Here is a 26,508-nt window from a genome sequence, read left to right as displayed (position 1 = left end):
GCTACGGAAGTGCAGACTTGCCGAAACAGTGGCGTGTGGCCCCTAGCAGGCTATACTTAGCAATAACAAAAGTACACTTTAACATTTAGGCATTACATGTAGATAACTGACATTTAACGAAAAATGGGAGCAAACAACAGTACCCGGCGCGTGTCATTTGAGTCGGACGAGAATGAGAATGTGTCTGTGGTGAAGGGCATACGGGTAAGTGACAGTATACATTACATTACATGGTTAGTGTTGACTAAACAGGTGCTTCTTGACTGCTTTAAAGCAATACCTGTAATACAATGATGTAATTAAGTTATTAGGTTATAGAGTAAGTAACTATCAAGGTGCTCTATGGATTGTAGCAGCTATGCTACGCTGATATTGCGAGCAACCTGACTTCCATTCACTCTGAGTGCTAAACAGTAAGTTATTATGCGGATAAGGAGGATACAATGTAACAATATATCGTTTATAGCGGCTGCAGTGTTTGTGAGACCGAAAGCTCTTCAATGTCATTTTAGTAATATTGACGTCACTAGCCTCGTGCTGTTCTGTCAGTTACTCAATATATGAATGAATCTTACATTTTGTTGTATATCATGTTATTCTTTGAGTTGTCGAGGATGCATGTGCATGAAGTGACTAATAGCTTGTACTTAGGTCAGCTGATGTTAAATACAGATTGAGAGGCTTTAGTCGATTAGTTAAGACGTCAGTTGTCATTGCTCTGTCTATTATTACTTTGTAGGACAATTGTGGCTATTGTTATCTTTCAGTGAGGTCTTATCCTGTTTATACTAATGGTGTTATGTTCTTTTAAACACATGAACAAAAACATTGTCTTCTCCACAATGTATAGTTTACTAAAAGAACATTTTGTGGAAATTCCCTCTGCTTTCTTACTGAGAGTATGACAATAGATCTAATTTAGCATAAATACTGAAAGCAATAGTCACCTTTAAAGCACACACAATGCTACGTTTAGTCTTTCAATTTGAAAGAAAACAAACATGTAAACGTGACATGGTGTGGGTTTTACTGGAAGTTAAGTAAGAGCATTCACTTTATATAATCACTATAGGGCTGTCTTTAAATGCATCACATTGTTCCACTGAATCTTCTTTCACTCTTGCATTGCAGCTTTCTGAGAATGTCATCAACCGTATGAGGGAACCTGAAGCTCCACCTAAAGCTCAACCTAAAGCTCCACCAAAAGTCCTGCCTGCTCCCTCTTCACCACCTTCTATGACGCCTACCATCACTCCTTCTCCTTTCATACGTCCAGTGCCTCCCATCTTTGACCATATCACCCCATTGCCTCCTCTCCCTTCCCTTGTAGAACCTGTTGCACCTCCTCCAGCTCCATCTACCACAGAGACTGTAGCTGCACCTCCACCTCCTCCACCTCCTGCTAAAACACCTACAGAACAGGTAGCAGCACCCACCATAATTGACATGGTGCTCCCAACTTCATCTGTCCCTGCTCCTGCTTTTGAGCCTGTGGCGGCACCTCCTCCTCCTGCAGCTGTTGTTGTTGTTGAGCCAGTCATTTTGCCTCCTGCTACTCCCATTGCTACCCAGATTCTTGCTCCATGCCCTGCTCCAGCCGAAGTGGAAGTGATCACTCCACTTGCTCCTCCTAACCTTTCAATCGAATCTTCTCCCCCTGCCATGAATGAATCCATTGCTATTTGTCCTTCATTAATTGAAGCCATTGCTGCTCCATCTGTAGCCTTAGCACCTCCTCCACCTGTCAAGACAGAGCCCACCATAGCTCCCCCTGTTCCCGAACTGGAACCCCTTTCTTCCCCTCCTGTTTCTGAGCCTGTCACTATCTTGCCGCAGAAAGCTGAGCCATTTGCTGCACCTCCTCTGCCTGAGTTTACTGCTCCTTGTGAACCAGTTGCACCTCCTCCTCAGTCCCCAGTGGAGCCAGCATCTCCTGTCCCTGAGCCAGTGGTAGTACCTGAGGTGATCTCAATCCCACCACCTGCTGCTGCTGCACCACCCGGTGAGTTTTTTCCCCCAGTATGCTACAAATAAAGGGTTTGTCCTATATTTCACAAACACATTTTGAATAAGGAAATAAGTTCATCTCTTCAGAGCATATGTTGGTCAGTTATATAGTGTTTGTAGCGGCCAAATAAAACAGAAAATGTAACTCAAAATGAACTGCCGCTGGGGCACCAGTAAGCAAATCTTATGGAAATCATCCGATGTCCAGGCAAGAACATTGTCTTTGTGCATTTATTTAGTAGAATTACAATAATCAAACATACATAGAACAATGGTTTCACCTGTGGCCTCTGCTGTGTTTTCCCTGGTAAAAAACATTTGAAGCTTGCCAGCGGGCGCGTCTGAAGCTCGACCAACAACCAATCACATGAATCTCCCGCCCCGGACACACAAGCACGTGGTTTGATTGGCTAGAGCTTGTACTGGCATATGATTTGATTGGCTGACGCTTCCGTCGAAGCTTCAAAAGTTGAACATTGCTCAACTTTTGAAGCGAGCAAAGCGAAGCTCCCACAATGCAGTTCGGCAAAGCGTGACGTCACCCCATTCCAAGTGAATGGGCAGAAGCGTTGAAGCTTCAACGCACGCTGCCGTGTGGATGGGCCGTAATGGTGTGCCAATCCCATAACCACCTGTGTCCAATATATACATTATCACCAGGTGCCTCAATCACCCAGTGCCCAAAGCTGCCTTCAAAATAAAAGCACAAAGGATTACATTTACTAAAATAACTAAACTATATCATTATAAATGTGTACTATAAGCAAAAACACCAGGAAAAGAAGGTTTAACTGTTAAATAATATAAAAATCCCACTGTGTTGATTTAGACTGCATGATATTCTGGTAGTTTTATGTCGTAATTTTATGAAAAAATTAAACCAAGATTACAGTAGAATGGAAGAAGGAGTTGTTTTATGAGGATTAACGAAATGCTTTCTGAATTGTTTTAAGCTTTTCGGATTTAACACTCTTTTCTATTACAATGTTTTAACTGGATTTGCGCAGTCATTTTTAACCAGGGAGGCGACTACACTCTCTTGTTTTTTCTAACAAGAGACAGGAGTGAATGCTCAAAAACTGGAGAAATTAATTGTTCTTTGTAATGGATCATTTCTCCTGAATGCTTTTTCAGCATAGTGGTTAATTAGAAGGCAAAGGTTATGAGGGAATAAGCTTTCTAAGGATTTAAGTCCAGTTAATTATGTTTATTGTGGGGGTGTTTACTTGTAGCCACCTTAACCTTTTGTCTCCAACTTTTCGTGCATATTGTATTTTCGTTGTCCTTATTTAAAAAAATGGATTTCATAGAAGCCTTGGTCATGTTATGATTAATTGCCATTCCCAAACTGTTAATGAAATGATTAATTCATTAGATTTTTTGTTAATGTTAATACATGTATTCTTTAATTAGTGCCCCTCAATTCTGCCTCTTCATTGTGGAGCTCAACTGTCACAATGACCCTACTTCTTCCAGCACTTTGTTAGAGCACTCATCTAGGCTAAACAGATCTTTTATTTGATCTGTATGGAAAAGTTTTCCCTCTCTTCTTTATTATAACTGTTTTACCTCCATTAAAGCAGGTACAATCAATATGTTTTAAAATAGATGTCAAAGAAGGCAATTTCCACTGCCTCAAACTTGCAAAAACAATCTGTAATTAAAAAGCAGAAATAGAAAGTTGTGATAATGAACAGAAACTTAAATGAGTTGATATTTCAAAGCTTTTTCAAAACGTTAAGTGTCATAAAGCTTAAATACGTATGTTTATTATTTGAAATATCAAATAACATCCCTGTCACTATCAAACATATGCTATCAATATAGTTTATTGTTATTCAGCTACATTGTTTACGTTCTAAAAAGATTTATGTGGACACTCAAACACAAACAAACTCACTATACTTTTGACTCCAATTCAGCTTTGTACAATTGCAACATCTATACATACGTATACATTTGGAATGTACCATTAAGCTCATAAGCATTTTGAACAAATACAAGAAAAACACTGAACAACAGAACAAGTTAAGGTGAGTTAATGATTATTGTGCCAGATAATGCTGATAGTCAATTCATATAATACATTAATAATACAATCAAAAGATGTGAGATCTGGTGTAGATGTAGCAGGTCAGTTTGATTCACTTGTGGCAAGCTTTCTTTAATTTCCCCCTAGTAATATTATTAGTTTATCATTTTCAAATAATTGAGGGTGACTATTATAGAATGTTGGGATGACTTCTTCTCTTGAGGTAAAGTTTTTAGTCTTAATAGTATGGGTGCTTGCTCCTTATCTCTTGACATATCCAACAGAGGACGTCTGAATGTTACCTGTTCATTGCACTATTCATAATGGGGCGTGGGCGCTGGTTCTTAAGAAGGTGGTCTGCAGGGTGTGGGCAGGCCTCCCCATCCTTGACTGTGCTCAATCAGCAAGGTAATTAAAAAAGGCCAACTTATGCCACGCCACACTGACTCCAGTGATTAAAACGACACCTCCGCAGTTTCTCACAACAAACCACCAGGCCTCATTAAGGGAAGGAGGTGGACGCGTGTGCGTGTTAAACTTTAATTTGGTCGTAGTGTTTCTGTGATATGACGCCGAATTTTATGTGAGCCCCCAGCCTTCTTGTTTGGGCACATTAGTAACACCATTTGGACAGTTAATAGAATTGATTCCTGTCAATTCCACAAATAAACCTTCTTTGTCGGTCCATTTTCCATTAGCTCTGTGTGCATGAGCTAATGCCCACAGAGCTAATGGAAACAAAGTTTGTTCCCATGTTGAATTCAATTATTCCTCTATTGTTTGCACTAATCAGTTTCTCAGATTAAAAGATAAAGCAACATTTAATTTCAATTTTTGTGACCAGAAGTTTGTTAAGTGTAGTTATTATGGAAAACTGCCAGATGCGTTCACAGCACAACAGTTTTCATGAAAGATATCACAAACCGACTTATCTATCTGTATGTTGTCTGTTTCTGGACATTAACAGTTCATTTGCAAATATGCTGTACACACAAAAAGATTGAGTAGAGAAGTAATTTTTTTCACCAGTTATTAAAAGATTGAAGAATGGGATAAAAATATATAGAAACAGCGTTAAGGATTGTGATTGAATGGCTGTACTTTTTATGTTTCTGCATAGTGACCATTGTTGCCGTTTTTAATGGCTGCCAGACAGTGGCTCTTATTTAAATATTTACAGTATCCCTCAACAATCATGTCGGTTGACATTTAGTCCTCTACTTTCTTCTCAAGGTCACCCCGCGGTGTAATGTGTAACAACCTCACCTAGTATTATAAAGGAGAAGGAAAAAGTCAACTTGGACGATTGATCAAGCTTGCTCTTTTTAAAGAAGTAAAAAAAGGTAGGATGATTGTGAATCTCGTTAAAAAGTTGCAAAGTTCAGCCCAATTCTGAAAGGGTACGACCTTAATGAGGCAGACATTGATTATGTGTGTCCACGAGAGTTGAGTATCGAGTGAGGCTCTCAGCAGGTCGACTGTCTCTAAATCATGGGCCTGACTCAGTATGTGTGCTGATTACATAGTCAAGGTTGAACCTCCTACACCTTCTCCAATGTGTTATAAATATTCATATGCCAGAGCCCACACACTACGCTGGACTAATAGCCTGCTTAAATGTCTCCCTGGTGCGGCAGAGAGAATTGGGGAGAAAAGGGACGGGCAGAGAAAAACAATAGGAGAAATGTGGATGACTTGGTGTATGTGCATAAATGTGAGTTTGAAATATATCACTCTCCTTTTGAAACTGACTTTTATAGTTATCTTCTTCTAATGTGAACTGATCAGTTAGGTCATTTTTCATCACATGAGATTGAATTAACAGGAAAGAGTCTGGATAAAAGAAAATATATCAGAAACGGCACCTGCCTGGCCTTGGCGCTTTTCTTTTCTATGTTCTCTCCTATGTGAGCATTGTGAAAGGTGTGCGGTGACTCCAGGAAGCGCGAGCTAGAAACGTGGGGAAGTGGTAATGTTACAGATTATGCCCTCCTCGCGGGTCCTGGGGTTAATGAAACTTCTGATGAGAAACGCAATTTGCCTTCGTCTATTATCTCCACTGCCAATAGCCTGTGCTTCACAGCCTCCCCTACTCCTCTATGGGTTTTTCCACAGGGTTTAGTGATTGGTGGAAACGGAAACGAGGGGGACACGTCTAAAAAGATGATGAGTTTTTAATCTTTTTAACATTTACATGTCCTACTCAGCAGTGACACTGGCTCTGTCGATCTGGAATTGTCTCTGACCCAACCAGCCTCCCTCAAGGACCCCAGACGGTATTTATCATATCAGAACCTGTTCTCCAGGTGACCCTGCGGGCCTTCTATCTATCTGAAGCCTCTCTCTGCAGAGCTGGAGAGCATGCAGTGATAAATGAGGAATTGCTGAGGCTTGTCTGAACTTAGAGGACATTTAGAATTTTACTTTTCGTAGTGTACTGCTCAGAGGGATCTTTTTTGAATGCAAGTGTGAGATATTATAAAGGGCAGTTGATACAGAAATGCCAGTCCTACCCGATAGTTACTTCATAATGGCAGAATTTGACCTATGATTTAAAGGGTCACTTTAGTTTGGTGCCCAGTACTGTGTATTCATTTACTGTACAAATCTCTGGAGGGAAAAGTGAGTAATAGAGGTGTCTTTATCATAAAGATTATGAGCTATTTAGTTGCTAGATATATTGTGGACAGACAACATTATTCTCACAAGTTTCATCATGGAAATAGGCAGCTTATTTTTTCAGTACATCGACATTGTTGTTGTGAGTTGGAAGAAAGGGAAAATATTCGGCTCTGATTATGTTGTCACATTTGTTGAAGTTATCACAAAAATATGATAACCAGAGTAGATGGCTAGACTGATAAAGCAAAACAATACAATATTCATGCAGTACATTGTGTATTCTCTTATCTCCAGGAGACAGTTCTCTTGTTAAAATGCCTTACTGAAGTACATATTTCACGTCTAAATGCCAGCGTGTTATTTCTGTAGACGGAAGACAATCATAGCATATCATTGGATGTTTTCATATCACCCTGATGTCAGAAGCATTATTACTTGTTATTTGACGGACACCTTTCGGCAGGGTTCTGGTCCTACAGGTTGTCGTAGTTCTTAACAGAGTTGTAATTAGACTCTCCTCTGCAGATGGATCAATGGAGATTCTGAGTGCTGTCAGACATGATGGATATTATTTTCCCACACTCTGGACAGTTAGGTGACAGCAGTGTCTGTCTTTGAGGAGACACTGCAGCAAAAAGTTGTCTACTGTCAATCACCGCCTCTGTTTGCACGAGTGTTTCTTCTGAAGCCCTGTCATCCTAAACCTCCCTCTACCTGCTGCTTTTCTTTCTCTAAGCCGTACCAAAGTGTTGTCATGCTGTGAGTTCTTCTTATGTGCGGTTTGCTGCAGAGACAAAAATGCTACAGAGGTTGTAATTCAGAGCAAGGATTAAATGAACTGTATTCTAAGAGCAAATTGTTAACAGTGGGTGTGACTGAGCTGCAGGAGGAGGCAGGAAACTCAAATAACAGAAAGTGGAGGATGAAATGTTTGCTAATGAGCTGAGCGTTTACTCTGTCTCCTTGACACCGGTTGCATTAACTGCAGCCATCTCCTGGTAACTAGTTTCCACTAGTTCACCATGTCACTGACTTGTTCTTTACTTCAAGCACGGAAGACAATACAAATGGTTTTATATATTTCTGTTTGCCCCTGAAATGTTTGACAGTTGAGTTTAAATGTTATGTAATTAATTTCTTCAATTATAAATGGATCTTTTATTTTAGTCGTCACAAAGAGCAGAATACATCAGTGGCACTTTCAGGACATGCAAGCACCCATAAAGACAATTCTACCCATAAAGGAAGCCAAGCATTTTAGACGCAATTGTTTTTTTCCTTTCCTTAGAAGAGGTTTGTTTGGTGGGATTATGTCCTTCTGTCCACAAGGTATCTGAAAAGCCTTTTGGTAAAGATGTCCAATATAACTGGGTCTTTGGGCAATGTGATATTTCAAACCTCTCATTAGAAGATGATCTGGATCTAGGGATTGTAGACAATGAGTTTTATCTTTTTAAGTCAAAACAATTAAGCTGAATTAGATGATCTTGATTTCAAGTCTGCCCAAAAGAAACTAATTTAACTTCACACTAAACTAAAGTTGAAAAATGTATCATTTGTTGAATTTTGTTTGCCTTTGTACATTTTCTATTTGTGATACTGAATTCAAAGAATGTGTAAAGCACTGTTTAACACCACATGGAATCCTGAACCCCCACACCTTTTGTTGAATCACAAAATAGGCACATTAAAGGTGGGGTAGGTCATTTTGGAGAAACCAGCTCGAGTGCGCTAGAATGTGAAAATACACAACCGGAAACAATCTGCCACTTCCTTACAGAGCCCCTCCTCCAACACACACAAACGCGCACATGACCAATGAGGGCACGAGATAAGTTTGTGCACACATGGAAGGCTGACAGGCAGGTAGGCCATCCAGTTATTTTAGCCGGGCCGGCTAAAGTGATTGGTCGTGCTTTTTACAGCGCCGCGGCTTCCACAGATGAATTTATTGTCAAAACATTTCATATATTCATTGCTATCGGGATGTTAAGAGTATTCCATGGAATATAACAAAAAGTGTTTCTGAAATAAATGACATCTTTAACTAAAGTATAAGGTCATTTGCTATATAAACTAAGAAAGAAATGTCATTGCACATTTCAGGTCTTATTGTTGATCTGATTGAACTGGCATTAGGTTTGTGTGTGCGCGTGTCCACCGGCCTGTTGTTACCACATGTAACCAGGTACCTTGACAATAGGGATTATCCTATCTAACTAATGCAGCGGGGGAGTAATCTTGACACACACAGACACTCCCTCCATTACTTCAGTGTCGCAGCACACCGCATGGCACTTCTGTCTTCAGAGCACGTTTTGGCCTGGCATCTTTACTTTCATGCTTAATTACCTGCCAAGATAGAGCGGTGGAGGCACGGAAATCATACATGTATGATGTCCCTGACATGAATATTATGTAGATAGATTGGTGCGCTGCTGTGATATGAGGATGTTTGTGCTTATTTTGTGTCAGTGTGTGTTTGTGTGTGTTTAAGCACTCTAGACATATTTCTCTTTGTCATACAGCATGGTGGTTGAGATTTCTATCACACCTTGCTTTACTCAGAGAAAGCACAGAGTGGACACTGTATAAACTAGGATTTATAAAGATTCAGCAATGTTACAACAACTAACAACACATATTCAACATGGATTAAATCAGTTGTTGTTTCAATTTTGTGTGTGTAGTAAAACATCATACTTTCATTGAGCATAAGGCCAACCTGCCTGTTTTGCTTGACCGTCAGTCAGTCTGAAATCACATTGAGAATAGCATGAAATAGCACAAAATGACAGACTGGAACTGTGCAATGTTTGGTACTTTAATAATGAATTGAATGATGAATTGCTTTGCACACTTTTCTCTCTGTTCATGGATTAATTCACTAATTGTCAAGCTCTCGTAACAAGACAAATAGACCTGTCATTACTCGTTAAAATGAAATAACACATTTTCGGATGAACAGACTGTTCAAAAAGTACTTATCTGTTTCACTTTTTAGACAGTATAACTCAGTATTCCAACAGACACAATATTGCTGTAAGCAAATCACAGTTATTTGCCTAAGATCCTCTGTTTCTAACTCTCTCTTTCCCTTCTCTTTGCGTCCCCAGTTGATGAAGTGGCCCTGAGGAAGACCATCACTGATGAGCTGCACAAAGACATGGAGCAGGATCGGGCCAAGGCAGAGCAAGAGCTGCAAGCCTGGTTAGACACAAACACACAGACACACAAACACATGCACTGTTTTGCTGTGGAATGGTTAATGGTCTTGTTTATGACCTTCAACAAAAGCATATGGTGTTGCAAGGCATTTTACTTATTCCAGAAGTAAATTGATTGCCATCATTTGTTTTCTGGAGTTGAAATTAACATTCCTGGGTTTCCTGAAAGTCAAACCCAAACCCTCTGCTGTTCTCTGTGTGGTGTGCGTTTCTCTCTCTTTCTCTTCTCTCTGCCCTACCTTCCTTCTTTGGATCATGATAGATCGCGTCAGGGTACTGCACCAAGTGTCAACTCCTCTTGTAGGATTTCATTAGAAACAAGAGATATTTTCACATGTGACAGTTTCCCGCTTTCATTAATAGTCAAAAAGGTCAGCGCCATTCCTTCCGATTCCCCACTGTGTTTCCGATCCACCCCACTTCCGAAGCGCATCAGCACTTTTTCCTCTCTCCATCTCTGCTTCTTATACCCTTCTCCGGATCAATTAATCATGCCTGAGAGAGGAGGGCGCTATCCTGAGGTAATTTCCTGGGTGTTGAGTGGGTGATCCATTAGCCCTGCCTGATGAAGAAACACTGTTCATGTAAAGAGCATATTCCACCTCTCCTCTCTTCCATTGTTCTCTTTTCTTTTTGACCCTAAAGAAGCAGGTGCGCATGCCAAAATGTCCGATAATGGTGTTGCGCCCCCCTTGTTAATGTTAATGTGGTTTTGAGAAATCATTTGTCTATAGATTTTTTTTATCCTTGCTATTTTGTTTGTGTGATGTAACTGCTTCCTGCAGCTCACTTATTGTCTGTTCAGAGCAGTAAGTGCCTCAAAATTACACCCTCCTTGCAATTAATTGAAATTATTGTCACTCTCAGATTTAGTTTGTGCTTGTTACGGGTTGCTTTTTCACTAAAGAAGACTTAACTGAACATGAAATGGTCAATAAGCAATCATCAGCTTGCCAGCACTGTGTGTGGAGGCAGATTAATATCAGTTTTAAAGTGGCCTTGTGTACTGTTTGTTTTTTCTCTTGCACATTTTGACAGAATATAGTCAAATCAAATGCAAGCCTTTTACACGGCTTGCATTTGAGAGTTTCATTAGAAATACAAAGTGTGTCCATTATTTTAGACACGCATGAGACTGACAACGTGCCTGAAATGCCTCTTGTGGAAACACTGCTACACCTGCCGGGGGCATACTTTATGGTATACTTTATCACTTCATCCAAATCCCTATTAATATGAGCTGAGCCACAATTACATTTGTCATTTTGAGATTAAGCATTACACAGCAAACTAACATGACCTTTCTGCTCAAGCTCCAACACACCAACATACGTTAGGACTCAAAATGTCTTCAACTTCTTTCTTTTACCACCTGCAATTTAACTTTTCTCTTCATTTGTCGTCATTGCAGATAAAGGTGACTGGGGCTCCCTTTTAATTGAAATAGATGAGAGGAACCGAGTGCCTTTCTTCTGGGCTGTCAAACAATAATTAAATTGCAATGGTATTTCACCCCACACTGAAGCAGTCATTGCAGGCAGGTTGTGGAAGGCAAGGTGATAATGGTTTTGACTTTGTTGGAAGACTCAGGAAGATAACTGGGTTGCTGTAAAATTCAAGTAAGAGTTCAAAAATAATTTGAGTGTTCTAAAGCTCAGGTAACAATACTGCACCGTGCCTCACATGATGCAAAACCCTGCAGTGAAAGTGCTTCACAGCTTGAACACAATGAAATAAAAGGATTTGTGAACCCCCAGGTCATTGGGGGGAAAACAGAGACACACATGAGATGCATGAGGCCAAAATGTTAAGGTCATGTTCAACACAAAACATGAATTATTCATGCGTGTTATTTTACAATAGAAAATAATTTGTTAACTTGAAAAGCAGTACAATTGAGGTTACTGCCAGAGTAAGGCCATTAGAACTCTATGAGGAAACCAAACGCATCACATTTGACTCAAATCTTATTATTTCCACACTATCTTATGCAATATTGCATAGGGGATTTCAAGCAATAGTGGTGTTTTTAGATGATGGCAGTATTTCTTCTGTCTGGGTTTAGGGCTATAAATGAACTTCAGGAGATCTGGCTTTGCATGTTTTGCTCTGGTAAGAGTGAAGTAAAGGCTCTGTGAGGAGTTCATTTGGGTGCAGCCTAAACTCATTTGTAGCAAGGAGCGGCTGCAGGGAGCAGATTTGCCTCTGCCTCTTCTCTGTGAGGCATCAGAGCAGAACGACTCAGGAAAGGATGAGAGAAGGAGGGATGATGGGGGGGGCCTCTTACACCAACCTGTCTCTTCTTCTTTAACATACCATCTCCTCCTGTGTCACCTCTCCATCCAGTGTTTCACCCTGGGTTTCCTCCACCCTTTCCTTCCCTGTCTTTCCCCCCTTCTATTACCCAACATTTCCTGTATTATTCCAACCATCTCTTTTCTCTGTTTCTCAATCAGACTTTTTTATTTCTCATTCCCTCCAATCCATGTCTTCCTCCTACCTCCCTCTTTCTCTCTCAATCTATCCCGTGCATGAGTATCCAACTCTATCATTTAAAGGTTAGTTGTTGTTCTGAAACTTCTGCCCATTATTTCGGCATGTAGTCAAGCAGCTTGTGTTGGCGATATAATTGCGTGTCAGACTTTTGAGTGAGAATGCTGACCTTCTCCCAGAGCTTCTGTCTTACCATCCACCAGCCAGCCTGTTACATTTCTCATTGCCCTCAGGTCAGATGCAGACAGATAGCCCAGCCCACCGAGTTTTACATGTTGTTTATTTTTACATAAATACATACAGTGACAAGCACACAAAATATTCAAATTAACAGAGTTAGAACGTGTTTATTCCAATCTGATTTTCCAAGACTGTGTATCAGGGAGTTGTCATTCTTCCTTTTTAAATGTGTCCAAATCAGCAGTATTATCAGACATTTCATATTTATTCAGGATAACCTAACTGTAACAACTGCAAACACATTATATACTTTACACACAATCTTAACCAGAGTAAAAATGATGATCACAATGACTACTCAGCTTACTCATCATAATAATAATAATGGCGATGCTTAAAATAACAATAATTTAATTGAAGGCGTTTAACAAGAAAATACATAGTACAATTACAAAGGAAAAACCATAGCAATGACCTAATGCAAACACACAATCAACCAGCTGTAAAACAGCATCTGTGAGATCAACCACCCCAAACAACATACTGTAGCTATCACCTACACATAGAACCATAGACAACAACATACTAGCAACCATAGTTGGTTAAAGTATAAACCCAATTCAATTCATTTAATTACAAACGGTTAAGAAATACAAGTACAATCACAAGGCATAATGGAGATATGTGAAATGGGACATCCCATTATCTACCCAAGCTTAAGAAAAGGGGCTCAGATATTTAACATAATGTATTTACAATATATGTTATTGTAGCACCAGCTACACATTTAATAACACCTTAGCAACCAAGCAAAACCTGTGAGCAACCACCTGGAAACAACTATTGCAACAGTTATTTGTGCCATGTGTACAAACAAGCAACCACCCAGCAATAGCATATTAACTACACTAAATACCATATATGCTTAATGTGTTTTACAATAACCATCATGCACACAAACACACATGAAACCTTTGAGCCCCCAGGCTTCAGCAGTGAGAATATTTTACACATCGTGCATTCTTGTCTGCTGCCTTCTTGTCTTGGGATGTTTGTGCTGTAGTTTTGTGCGATGTGATAATGAGTGTTTCACTATCTGCATAAGTAGATTTAACGGCCAAAAACTTTTTTTTCCATTTGATGCTTCTGGCTTCATGTAAACCTCTTCATATCGATGTAGAAGTGCTCCTATCCCCAGTGTATAAGGCCATTTTTTGTGAAAGAGTAACAGTCATGAACTCTAAATATACTGTTTTAAGAAATATCAGGTTTTTTACTGTAGCCTTCTGCTGACCTATTCAGTAGAACATTTATGGTTATTGACTCCGTCCAATCTCCTAGCAAATATACCATCTTTGTTTTGTCTATTCCTCGAGCTAGTCTTATACAGAACAGATGGAATCAGTTGGAGGTAGTTCAATACAAACTTCAAGTCAATTCTATTATAATCACAGTGTTTAAGCACCATAAGACACTCTGGTAGCTGTACAGAATGATAACCATCAGGCCTATGAATGTATTCCCCATCAAGTAAATGGACTTTGTGCTCTGCCTCTTTTAGTGTTGAATGGCTTTAGGTTGGGAGTTTGAGCTTTGTGCACTAGGTACAATATTAGAAGTGACAACAGCAGAGGGTAGAGTGACAATCATTTTTCTCTTTCGACAGTGTGCTTGATCGTCGCACTAAGAACATTACGGTTATCTCTTCATGCTTGTGGGCGAAGTAGAGGGGGAGTACAAAATGGCTTTTATGTTCCTTCTGCAGAATGGGAGCTCTTCTAAATGAATCTTATCATCGCACAGTTCTTTGTTTCCCATACACTTAATTAAAACTGTGTCCCAGCATTTCAGAGCACCCACAGTCACATGGTGTGTGTTTCTGTTCGTGTGTGAGAGAGAGTGCTTAGCTCCATAAAATATTCATAGGCAGCATTCAGCTACATTATTCCCAACATCAATATTGCATTGGGCCTTTAAATGCCTTTGTTTCAAGGCACTTGGAGTCTGCACTGATTTGCTGGTGGGTCAGAATCCAGACAGGCAGACCTTATTGAGACGCATCTCATGTGGATGACAGGTAGACAACAGGACGCATTAATGAGGACGGCAGAGCTGAGCAACAGACAGAAGGTAGAGAGGTAACGGAGGGGAAGGAAGAAGGCATGCATTTGTGATTTCTGTTATTGTCATATTTCTGCAAAGGCAATGATATTTGAAAGGATTCTCTGTGGAGTAACAGGTGATGACGACCCTCATGGATTTGTACCACCTGTTGCAGGGTTGCTCGTTATGAACATTTTCTTTCAGTACGTGTGCTGTTGGAAACACACACACACACACACACACACACACACACACACACACACACACACACACACACACACACACACACACACACACACCACACACACACACACACAGAGAGAAAGATTACCCTGACTATGGTCACTTAAGTTGCAGCATCTCAGCTACTCATCCTATAAATGTTTCATATAACCGGCCACAGATCTAATCTCTTTCAGGTTTATTAAGTACTACTCAAAAAATAACAAATGTTCCCGAGTACTTCTGTTCATGGTCATTTCCTGAATAGTGAGTCACTTTTCTTGGTAGACCAACACAGACTGGCCCACTCGTACTCAACTCCTTTTCGAATTAATGCCGCCTCACCGGTTTTATCTTTCCATCTTTCCGTTTGTAAGGCTTGATTCACTGCGCCTTCAAAACACACAGGTTACTGGGCCAAAAATATCCTCTCTCTCTCTCTCTCTCTCTCTCTCTCTCTCTCTCTCTCTCTCTCTCTCTCTCTCTCTCTCTCTCTCTCGGTCCAGGCCAAGCATCATCCACTTAGCCTCCCAAAACATGATCTTTTTTTCTGCTGTCTTTTTCCTCTCTGTGTCTGTGTCTCCACTCTCCTTTCCTTACCTCAAAGCCCCCCTTTTTCCCCAATGCCAATCTTCTACAGTGGAATGAAAAATGCGTCCAATATCCCAGGGACAGGGCAATAATGACTGGAAAGCAATAGGGGTGAAGCAGACAGATAGCATCCAGCTAGTGATAGCAGTCTTTGCTTGGGTTAGCACTTGTGAGGAATCAGTCGAGGGACTTTTTTTTGTTGCAAGGCTGTCTATTTCCTTGGCCACCTTTCTTTCATCTGTCCAGGATTTAGCTTTAAGTCACATTTGAGAGAATTCGGTTTACTTGTATGTAATAATGAAAACTATTATTAGTTTCCCCCAACAGAATACTGAGTGTTTTTTAATCTTCCAACAAAATCATGGAAATTGGGTCATTTTTGTCAGTGAATATACCTTTTTTATTTGTAGTTTTGACTTTGCGCAATATAATTCTGATTCACTATCATATTAGTTTTCCGTATCAAAACGGGTAAACAAAAAGGTCTGTTGCACTCCTGATGTCTGTGCAACTGACAGGTGCGTAGGAGAATGCTGGTATTCCTTAACATCTGCACACTTTCAGAATGTGAACAATAAATAATTTAATGAGTTCAGACAGTTTTTGTAACAAAGCTTCATCAGGTACAGTTTATATAAAATTGCTTTGATAAACCATTTTTTACCAACAGTGCTTTGTAAGTACTTTTTCTAACACTGGCCCCTGGGTACCACCCAAAAAGTCGATTTATTGGAAACCCTGCATGCAGTCACTTTTATATTATAGTTGCAACAACTTAAGCTTCTAGAGTAAATGTAGCTTAGGTGCATTAGCAGTATAGGCAGGCAGGCGTTGATTGTGGTGAAATGGTGAATGTAAAAGGCCATTAGGAGGCTCCCCGTGTGTGTCGGTGTGTGCGTGAGTTGGAAACCCGATGATGGATGGAGTGTGCTGACGTGTGCAGCCCAGTGGACTATGAGACTGGACATGGCTGGTCTCTCTCCGTCTCCCTCCATCTCTTTCTCCCACTCTCTGCCTCACTCCCTTTTTGCATCACTTCCTCAGGGCCAAACATGTCATGTCGCCACCACTCACTCTCGCTCCGTTCCTCTCTCTCCTCTCCTGTCTTTTTCTCTGTCTCCCCGTCTCGTCTTGCTCTCTGACAGTTAGTGGCGTTGTAGGGCAAACGGTAGCTTTAAGACTTCAGACATATTTTTAATAGACCTACATGTCATCTGCTCAAAGGCATGGCATGGTGATCAGTTAGAGAAGTCTGTCCATCACGACTCCTCATTCCTCTAGAGTTTGGGTAAATTCACACCTGTGAGTGAAAAGATGAATGAGATTTTTAAAATATAATAAAAGACGAAAACCGTTCACATTGACAGATCAGTGGGTGCATGTAATATGCAGAGAAATGGAGCCATGAGGTGAAAAAGCCACATGCTGTGTCTAGGACGGATACCACACACTTGACAAGCAGGATAATGCACTTAAATTATCATAATGAGCAATGTGCAAGCCTGATGAGGCTGTAAATGCATTTCACTTAATTGTTCATGAATAAAACAAAAATGTCCCACCTTTTTAAAGCTTTAAAAAATATATAAATTCATCATTTAAAATCAACTATTGTGGTTTAACTGTGGCATCATACCGTCATCATAAAGATCATGGCTCATTTGAATGTGAAGGATTTTCTTCTCATGTCAGGGCTCTCTTGAGATTTTTTCTTAGGCAGAAGTTTATTAAGATCCTCACAATCTTCATTCAGTCCGTCATGATTCACTCAGCACCTGCTCGGTCTGTTCTGTGTTTATTCTACGCTGCCACCACTGTTTGATTCTTCGCAGAGGAAGACTTTCAGGGTCTCGGGGACGTGTCTCCTCTTCTCCAATCAAGCACACTGTCGCTGAGTAGGGAGTGTGTTGCTAGGCAACTATAGGAACCCAGTGACAGGGTTCAAATGGTTGTCCTGTGTCTGCAGAGAGCGTACTGCCTCTGTCTATATCACTGCCTTACTGGATTGATGATTATTGTTCGGTGGAAAACAGTACATTCCTTGTCTGTCATTATAGTCAAACTACTCTTCAATGTTAATTATTGAAAATTGATTTGAACTATCCAACATGTGTCAACCTTCTGTGGTACGTCAGGTTTTCTTTTAACTTCTCATTGTTGCCCCCTCTTTGCAGGCAGTGGGATAACACAGACAAATGTGAGGAAGAATCTGACATTAGGGTTGAAAATCAATATACAAGTATATAGGCTTTTATCTATGCTTCATTAGCACTGTAATTGCCTGTGTGACCTTTTAATTATTGTAGGGGACACTGCAGCATAAAGGCATTGAAACGTGGGTGTGCTGTTAACATTGACGATGTTCATCATTTACCAGAACATTTCTGCTGCTTGAAAAATAACAAGTATTGTCATATACATGCATAAAGCCATTCACCGCAAGTGTTTAACAACATGATCACTTTATGTCATTAAAGTTTTATGTGATTTAAGTTTTTAATTTAAAATACAAAATAAGTAACATGCAAAAAGAAGACTTATGGTTCACCATATTGTCAGGCAACATAATGTCTGAAGTGCAGAATACTGTGCTGTGGACAGCATCATTTTTTATACTGAAAAGTTGAGTAGCAAGTCATGCATTATAGAGATACCTTTAGGGGAACGAATAGTGAGTAGTATGTTTATAATGTACTCCTGTACTATGAGATGCATTATTATAACTCTTGGTACAGTCTGAAGGTACATTAGTTTTTGTACATTGTTTCCATTTTGTGTTTTAATCATGTAAAATGATGATGCTCCACAGGGTAGAGACGGAGAAGGCTCGTGCAGCGGCCCATGCTCAGGATGATGCCCAGTCCCAGGTTCAGGGGGAGGTGTCCAGGATCCTGCGTGTGGAGCGGGCGGCGGCCGAGGGGAGCATCCAGCAGGCTGTCATTAGAGAGAGGATCGCCACTGAGGACGAGAGGCTCCGCGCTCAGCTCTTTGTAAGTCTATCACAAAAACACACAGCAAGATATGGCACTTTCTGTGTACTTATTTTATGTGGCCAAATAGTTGAAAACATTTAGTTGGATACACCACAGTGTCAATTAGACATTGAACATTTTAACTACATAACCTTGCAAGCATAAACTCACCGATGAGGCCATTTTGACACAAGGACTGGGCTCTTTTTACGTTCACATGATCTTGTTCTATCACACAGAGGTGAAGCGAATTAGCTGTAATCGACAGGTCGTCCCTGGTACATTGAAAGATGTCAGTCCTGTGAATGTGTGAACATCGCTGTGAGCAGATATTCACAGAAACATCTTGACTGTGTTGGCACTTACCACCGTCCTTCACAAACAGTACAACAATCTAGTTATTTCCAAGAAATCAAACCTATATTGACATAATGCAAACAAGAAGCACCGTTTAAGGTCATTTTTTTAACTAAAAAGGTAGTTAAACTCGTCTTTGATGTATCCACATCTTGAAGTTGGATATTTTGTCCTCCTCGTATATCTGCTTGTTCATCCTGCTTTATCATAAAAGATACCTTCATTTTAGGCAGCCTTGTTCTTTATTTCCTGTAAATTGCCCTTGTAAACGTTGTCAGATGAGCAATCTTTACCACACACACACAGGCTGTGTATTTTCTTCAGAAAGAAAACGCATTTTCCACCCCGAGTGTGGCTGCTGTTTACAAACCTATGCTATTGATTATATAGCTCATTTCACACGCTCATCACCGTAATTGAAAAATGAATCATTTTGTTGAGAGAAGGAGAGGAGCGTTGACGTGATTCCACGCCGCGGGACAAGTGTATGAGGGATCGTTCATTTGGAACGGCGATCTAAACAAAAGGGGGAGAGAGGGATGGTGAGGGAGACACATGATGTGAGGTTATTCCCTTCAGCATCTTCAAAAAAAAGCAGTTTCAGTTGAAGGTTTTCTGTAATTTAATATCGGTTGTTATTCATAGTAAGGAAGACGGGACAAATGAGGGGAGTAAGGGCAAAAATGTCACACACTGCTTGTGTATCTCTAATATATGAGCAGCATCCTGGGTGGCGGGTCTTACTGAACTGACACAGAGGAGCGTCCTTGTGCATGTCATTGACAGTTTGCTATCTCCTTGTACTTAAGAGAACTTTTCCTCCAATATGCTTGCCATGAAGCCTTTGCTTGTGTCCCCAAGGCTATACCTAGAGCCATTAGCTGCCTTTGATACTACAGCAAGCAGCACTGCAGTAGCTATGCATTCGGTATGAGACTCTTTGTTTCATTCTCTGTCAGTAACTTATATTTCCTGGGTAAATCCAGTTGAACATTTCTATTACTCCTCCACTTCGTCTCTGCTTCTTTAAATAACACACATTGCAGCAAAAGAGGCGTTGTCAGAGGGTTTTATGTGTGCGTGCCTGCCTGTGTGATAATTTCTTCGGTTTGAGCATTCTTTTGGAGTGCTGGAGTTTTAATAGAATCCACCGGGTTATCAGTGGAGGCGCAGTGCCTTGCGCACCACTCATGTAATTGTCAAGTCAGACGCTTCCCCACTGCTACTGTTCTTTTCAACTTGAAATTGACTTTTCCATTTTAAAAGGCAGCGTCTCTAAGACGTCTCCCCCCGCCCATTGTCATTTTACTCTCTATTTGTCTGCTTCCCACAGTGAACTCATCTTTAAAGAAACATAATACATGTTCTAAGGTCTTTTGTGTTTGTGTCCCTGTCTCTAGCTTGTCTTTCTGTCCCTCTGGATGTGTGAGACTATTTTGTGTTTTATTTTAGAAGAAAAAAGAAGACGCAAGATTTAGCTCAAATACGAGGTGCTTTTAACTACCCCTTTCCATAAGTAAAAGATTGCCTCAGCGTAGACTACCCAAGCAATTACATTTACAAGCATATAGGCGTCAATGATTGGAAGGTGAAACTTGTTCTGATTGCTGTGCAAAGTCAATAAGTTGATTGTGAAACAGCTCCAGGGAGAGGTTGTGGTTTGCTGTACTAAGCGCACATAATCTGGTGGTTGATAGAGCATCAGAGGCGATTCACTCAGTCCTTTTTCCACTAAACCTGGTAACACCTCATGTATTTTCTTAGAGGCTACACTGTTACGTCCTTGAGGAATAGTGACCCTGTATAAGATTAAGATAAGGACATGATATATTATTCTGACTGTTTGAATATAATATTTGGCTTAAGTGTTATAATTCTAAAAAAAAAAGTAATGGATAGAATCATTTTGAGAAATTGTCATGATTTGTTTCACTCAAGTTAACTTAGTATACAATCAACCTTCCTGCTAAAGAGAAACCAAAGTTGACCCATTAAATGTTTTATTGAGTGACACTTTATTCTGCTGCACACCAGGAAAAAAATACTGGATTAAGGCAGAGCTTTCAGAGAAATGTTGGGATTCATTTCAGCCCACATAGAATTTGGTAACAAAAGAAATTAAAAAGTGTGTGTGTGTAATAACAATTCCATTTTGATCATGATGTTCAGTCAAAATGCTGAGCTGACACAAAGAACACCCATCAGTGTTTATGAAGCTGCTTCTATTACCTTCACTGCCACTTAAACACAATGAACTCACTGTATTGATAAGATATTACCCAGCATCCCCTCAGGCTGTGCATACACACCCTAACCCTGTGTGTGTATATATACAAACACACACACACACACACACACACACACACACACACACACACACACACACACACACACACACACACACACATCTTGTATTTACACAATATATATATAAGGTTAAACATTAAGTCAGAATTTAGATATTGGTAACACATTCGTGTTTCCATTGTACTTAAAATTGTTCTAATTGCATGTGAATTGTCCTGAGCCCTCCTCTCATGGTCACTGCCACTGGAATAACATTTGTCTATGGCAGCTGTAGTTGTTGTGTTCTCTGTTCAGCTTAGTATTGATTTGTCCTCCTCATTAAGATACAGGTCACGGTGAGCAGTAGGACCCCATACAGTCCAGCTCTACTTCACACGCACTGAGAGCGCTGCTGTGAGCAGTTATGCCTCCCCACGCTCACCTGTAATGACAATAACCTCCGCAACCATAGCTGCACCAATTACATCGACACCCATTCTGGAGAATTGCCCTGAGACACAGGGTTCGACCAGGGTTGGTAGCGTTTAGATTCTATTGATTTAGATTCCGTTTATAAATTCTGGTTCTTACTCTGTGTACCAAGGATTGTTGCCATTTTAAGTTATAACAATGTTTTATATATGGAACGCAAAACCCGTTGAATTTCAGAATACATTAGGAAGCTAATAATAGTCATTTGTCATAAATTACAGGGCTGTTCTCAACTTAAGAATTGAATTACAGTTTCTTTAGTAAAAGTGTAATTAAAAAAATTAGCAAATGACAAAAATAAATCCAAGTTCTTAAAGACCAAAACAATCAATTAGTCAACTAAGGGGTAGTCCATAATAATAATAATATATATACCGGTGTATATAGTCAAATAAAAAACTGTGAGCAATGTAACTATTCTCTTCCTTGTACTCTGTATCTTCATATAAACTGGTATAGTATGGTAGTTCTGACCAATTGTCAACTTCCTAACCTCTAAATTAAGTTTAGTAGCTAGTATAAGAAGAATTATGTCCTGTAGCAAACCATTTTGGCATCGAAACATGTTGTATATTGGTACATACTGTAGTGTGTTTAAAGTGTAGTTGGGGCTCCAGATGGTTGGTACCCCCTGCTGGGAGTGCTTGTCCTTCAGGCTTTTCCAACACTAGTCCCTCCCTGTCAGGCTGAGTGCCAGCCACCAAGTCTACCAGTAATTGAAACTTCAGAGCAGTGTAGGGAGGGGTGTGTGTTGTCATTGTTGTTGTTGTTGATGGGTTCCTGGGGTTCTGTTGTCTGCGGGGAACATGTTCCGTGTTAACACTCACACGTGTTCTGCCACTCAGGGAGAACGCACAATAAGGAAAGGGAACAGTGGCATAAACAAGTGGTCCATGTTCCTGTTGGAATACAGCAGTATATTTAAGTGTTCTGCTTATACTAATGTTGCATGGTGTTTTCAGCTTTCCTTGATCGGCATTTGGGAGGATAAAAAAAAAGAAAACCCGACATAGGAACTTTTTGCAGTATTTACTTTTAAATAAGCCTTTGAAGATCCACAGTTGTCGGAAAATTGTATTAGTCATTCTTAATTTGACTAGTAATGCTGGTTATGCCTGTCTGTCCAGAGCAGGAGAAAAAGCTTCACTTACTGGCTAAAGATGTCAATCTGGTCATTTCACATTGAAAAGATGAATGCACACTTACCACTGCATTGTTTTGTCTCCAATATTGCAACCTAGTAAAGGCAGACAGTATCTTCTCATGCTGTGGTTATTCAGAATCATTTCTGGATGAGTGTGATTTAATAAGCAGACGGCCTGGTGTGGAAGAACTCTGATTGTTGGCTTTATGTGGTCAAGATGGCCTCATCAAGGAGTTACTGAGTAGACTCATTACACACAAATAAACCCTTAATTAGAGAACAAGTGAATTAGAGCTTATTTTCTTTGAAACACTAATTAGGGAATAGGTGATTCTTTGCAGTGGATACTTGCTGGAGTCAGAGCAGAAAAGACCAGTGAATGAATGATCTAAATGTATATATAATCTAGTCTTTATGGACAGACAAATGATGAGTTTTGACAGAGAGATATACTAGCTAGCACATGGCATATTACTCTCTTATTCACAGTCTACAGCCATCTGTCAGTAAACACATCTGTGTTATAATGAAATCACACGCTCCCACCATCCCCTCTTTGGATTTTTGACGACTCTGCTTTCTGTGGAGCCGAACTGGCCCAGTAGCCAATCAATCACTGGCCACAGCATTTCACCGAGACACAGACTAACCCCCTAGGCAGACTTTTCGATCAAACCCATAGTCATCAATCTTTCCGAGCTCAGAACACTGGCCCAGGTGGGGTCTACCTGGCGGCAATAGTTTTGTCTACTGTTGGTAAAAGGTTTAAACCCTCAGATCTTACATTTACATGTTAAGCCCTAACTCTGATTGAAAGACGAAAGGTAACAGTATAAAGCATAACAAATATGCAACTGAAACTAAAAAGCAAAGTGTTAAATAGTTTTTTGGTTTTCCGTGCATATATTCTATTGGCTGTGGCTGATAAAAATGTCCCCAACCACCATGGCACATAGGTTTACATTAAATTGAGAATATAATAATAATTGGACTGGGATTAAGGTACCATGATATATTTCATATTTCTGCTGTCTTGTACTAATTATCCAGTGTTTTAATTCTAAACTGTTGTTCAGTACATAGATTTCAGAAATAGCGAACAAAAACAATGAATTCTCATGTCAAGTGACCTGCCACAGCAAATAAGGAAAACCACATTTCATAAATAAAACTTAAAATATAGCTGGTAAGACTCAGGTGAAGAACCCAACCTTTCTGACAGGAAATGTATAGCCATAATTCTTAAATGATACACGTAGTAAAAGCATCCGGAAACATGAGTGGTCAGGTGTGGTCTGATTGAAACAACAAGCAGCTGTTAAACCACAACGCAATGTTAGATCACAGCAGGACAGGGTTTAAAGCATGACGTCTCCACTAGTTGGCAGTGCAAGCAGGGTTATTAGTCTGAGATTCGTTGTCCTTAAACAGGTTATCAAATTCCTAAGTACAGCAGCTCATACAAAGCACACAATACAAAAAGGATAGAAGCAGATCAACGACCCTTTGGGATGTAGCAGCTCCTCCCCCACCCATACCCTGGAAACATTTGAAAAACAACATACCATGTTGATATACACATTGCAGGGGACATCAGTGTGCAGAATCCCCAGAGCTTGGATACAAGACAAGCCTCTTTGTGTCTCAGCAGATCATAATTGAAGATGTTATCGACCTGTTTACAAAAAAACATCAATAGAACGAAACCTTAAGCAGCATTTATAAACATTAATACAGGAGTTTGTTTAATGTGAAGGTGAAAGGTTAAGAGCAGAATAAAACAGAATATCAAATGCATTGTTTTACCTATCAACCTTGTAGTTTATCATGCTTTTGTTACTCCCTCTGTTTCCATCATCAAATCTCTCTCTCTCTCTCACTCATACACTCACAGCAACACGCATATATTATACAAGTAGCTCATTTGATATTCCAGTGTTTTTCCACTACGTCTGCCTTCACAGCAACAGTGTTTGTTGGCTCTCTGCAGTGCACACACTCCGTGTCCATCCTGTCAAAGCTCCTGGAGAAAATCAGTACCGACCCTTTCCTTAAACTGTGTTCCATTTGATGCTTGGCTGGCTTGAAAATGACTTTGGGTAAAGCTCAACATTTTTAATGCAGCAAGCCCCCCTCTGCTTGCCCTGGTACTCCTCTCCCCTCCACCCCTTCAAAAACTGCAGTCTCCAGCAAATGTCCTGCCTTGATTTTTATAAATCTTATGTTGCTGTTGAATTTTAGATATGGCCGACTGGACTCTGCTGATAATGGGCTGACAATTTAATTTCCCAGGTATTAAAGGAGACTTGCTGGGTTTTGAATTGGTGCCTGTTGGTGGTATTTAAAAAAAAATAGAGGGAAATGAAAAAAATGTATTTTACTCTAAACGTATTGCTTTTTTCTCCACATCACAGAGTACAAAGAAGATTGGGGGGAGAAAAGGTCCTCACGTCTTTTACTTTTGAATGAGATAACAAGAGGTAGTGGTACACTGTGATTTACATATATTGTGGGTATGCTCAGCTCACCAAGGACAAATTGCATCCTATTTTTGACTCCAGTTCTCTGTGCTGTTGCAAGCGTAACCCCTGCCAGGCTTGATGTAACTGGATTTAAAAGATTTGTGAGTCTGTTTGATTTGTATGACATTGGAAATGATTTGTCAGGTGTTTTTTGCTCAGTGGATGTGTTACGGAAGAAGAAGGGTGATGTGGCATGAATCACAGACCCCCTAATACCCTCATCTCAAGGTGGTCTTCCAGTTTGTAAATAATGTTTTTTGATACCTTGTATTATTGGATGGAGATAATCAAAAGTCTGCAAACGTTGAAGAGAAAAAGAGCCATTGCACACTTGTGCATGCCATGTTGGAATTTGGGATGAAATAGGCAATTTCGGCTTTGAACGTTCTTGTAACCTTGTTCACCCTCTCATAAAAATAATCTTACCACATAAAGAGCAGTCTTGTGGATAAACTCTTAAATGTACTGCCTTTTACCAGTCTAATTTCATATTCCCCTCAGATGCTCCATACTGTAACTGTTTACAGCCCTTGAGAAGTCATGCAGTACCTATATTTACTTGTTTTACTGTTTGAATGCAAAATCATAAACCTTCAATCAAGAGTGTAATATGATATACTCTGTGTGTTTATTTATCTCTTTATAAGTGCCTGGATTTTGACTTACTGTAGACCTAATAGTAAAACAAAATATGGCCCTCCTGCTCTTCAGCATTATTAGACTTTTATTGACTGGCCTAGAGGGGGAGCTACGATTAGAGATCTGACAGTAATAGGGCAGAGGGGGAAATGCTTCAGTCACTCTAATATATTTTATTAAGTTGGGACCTTACAAACTATAAACCCTTGTCAATGACAAGTTATAGCCAGTGAAAGAGTAAACATGACAATCAGCTTTACAGTTTACTTCCTCTTTCTAAAGGTAACGTTTGTAAAGAGTTCAAAACAGAGGCATGTTTTGTCCTTGATTTGTGTTGATCCTTGTCAATGAGTTCTAAGTTAATGAGCAGATGTTCTGTCTGCACTGATGCCCTTTAGATATTTCCTACTGACTGTGTTCTGTACATACCAGTATCCACTTTTCTTGTCTTGGAGGCTGTCCACTCAACCGTCCTCTACAGGTTGGCGTCCTACTTCACCCCCCGCCCAGGGAGTGGTGCCCACTCACTGTGCCAGTATCAGGGTTAGACAGGAGGTCAGGCTCTAATTGGCAGGGCCCGTGGCTGGCACTCTGCGCCAGGCCCTTACCCTGTCCGCTA

The 26,508-nt window shown here is 40.2% G+C and overlaps 1 protein-coding gene across 4 annotated transcripts in view; it reads left to right on the top strand.

Moving 5' to 3' along the window:
* Positions 1-26,508, top strand: part of chchd3a (coiled-coil-helix-coiled-coil-helix domain containing 3a) — a 63,023-nt gene continuing 36,515 nt past the window's right edge. For 2 of the 4 annotated variants that reach the window (XM_034218848.1, XM_034218847.1), the window contains exons 1-4: positions 1-204; positions 1,132-2,002; positions 9,778-9,871; positions 18,287-18,467. In XM_034218848.1, coding sequence (XP_034074739.1) covers positions 124-204; positions 1,132-2,002; positions 9,778-9,871; positions 18,287-18,467 — 1,227 coding nt within the window. In that variant the 5' untranslated portion in view covers positions 1-123. The remainder of the gene's footprint in view (positions 205-1,131; positions 2,003-9,777; positions 9,872-18,286; positions 18,468-26,508) is intronic. The other 2 variants (XM_034218850.1, XM_034218849.1) reach the window with 2 other exon arrangements.

Source organism: Gymnodraco acuticeps, unplaced genomic scaffold, assembly GCF_902827175.1.
Source record: "Gymnodraco acuticeps unplaced genomic scaffold, fGymAcu1.1, whole genome shotgun sequence".
In the NCBI taxonomy this organism is placed as follows: Eukaryota; Metazoa; Chordata; class Actinopteri; order Perciformes; family Bathydraconidae; genus Gymnodraco; species Gymnodraco acuticeps.
Note: the sequence above shows the minus strand (reverse complement) of the source record. Positions and strands in the feature narration are given on the sequence as shown.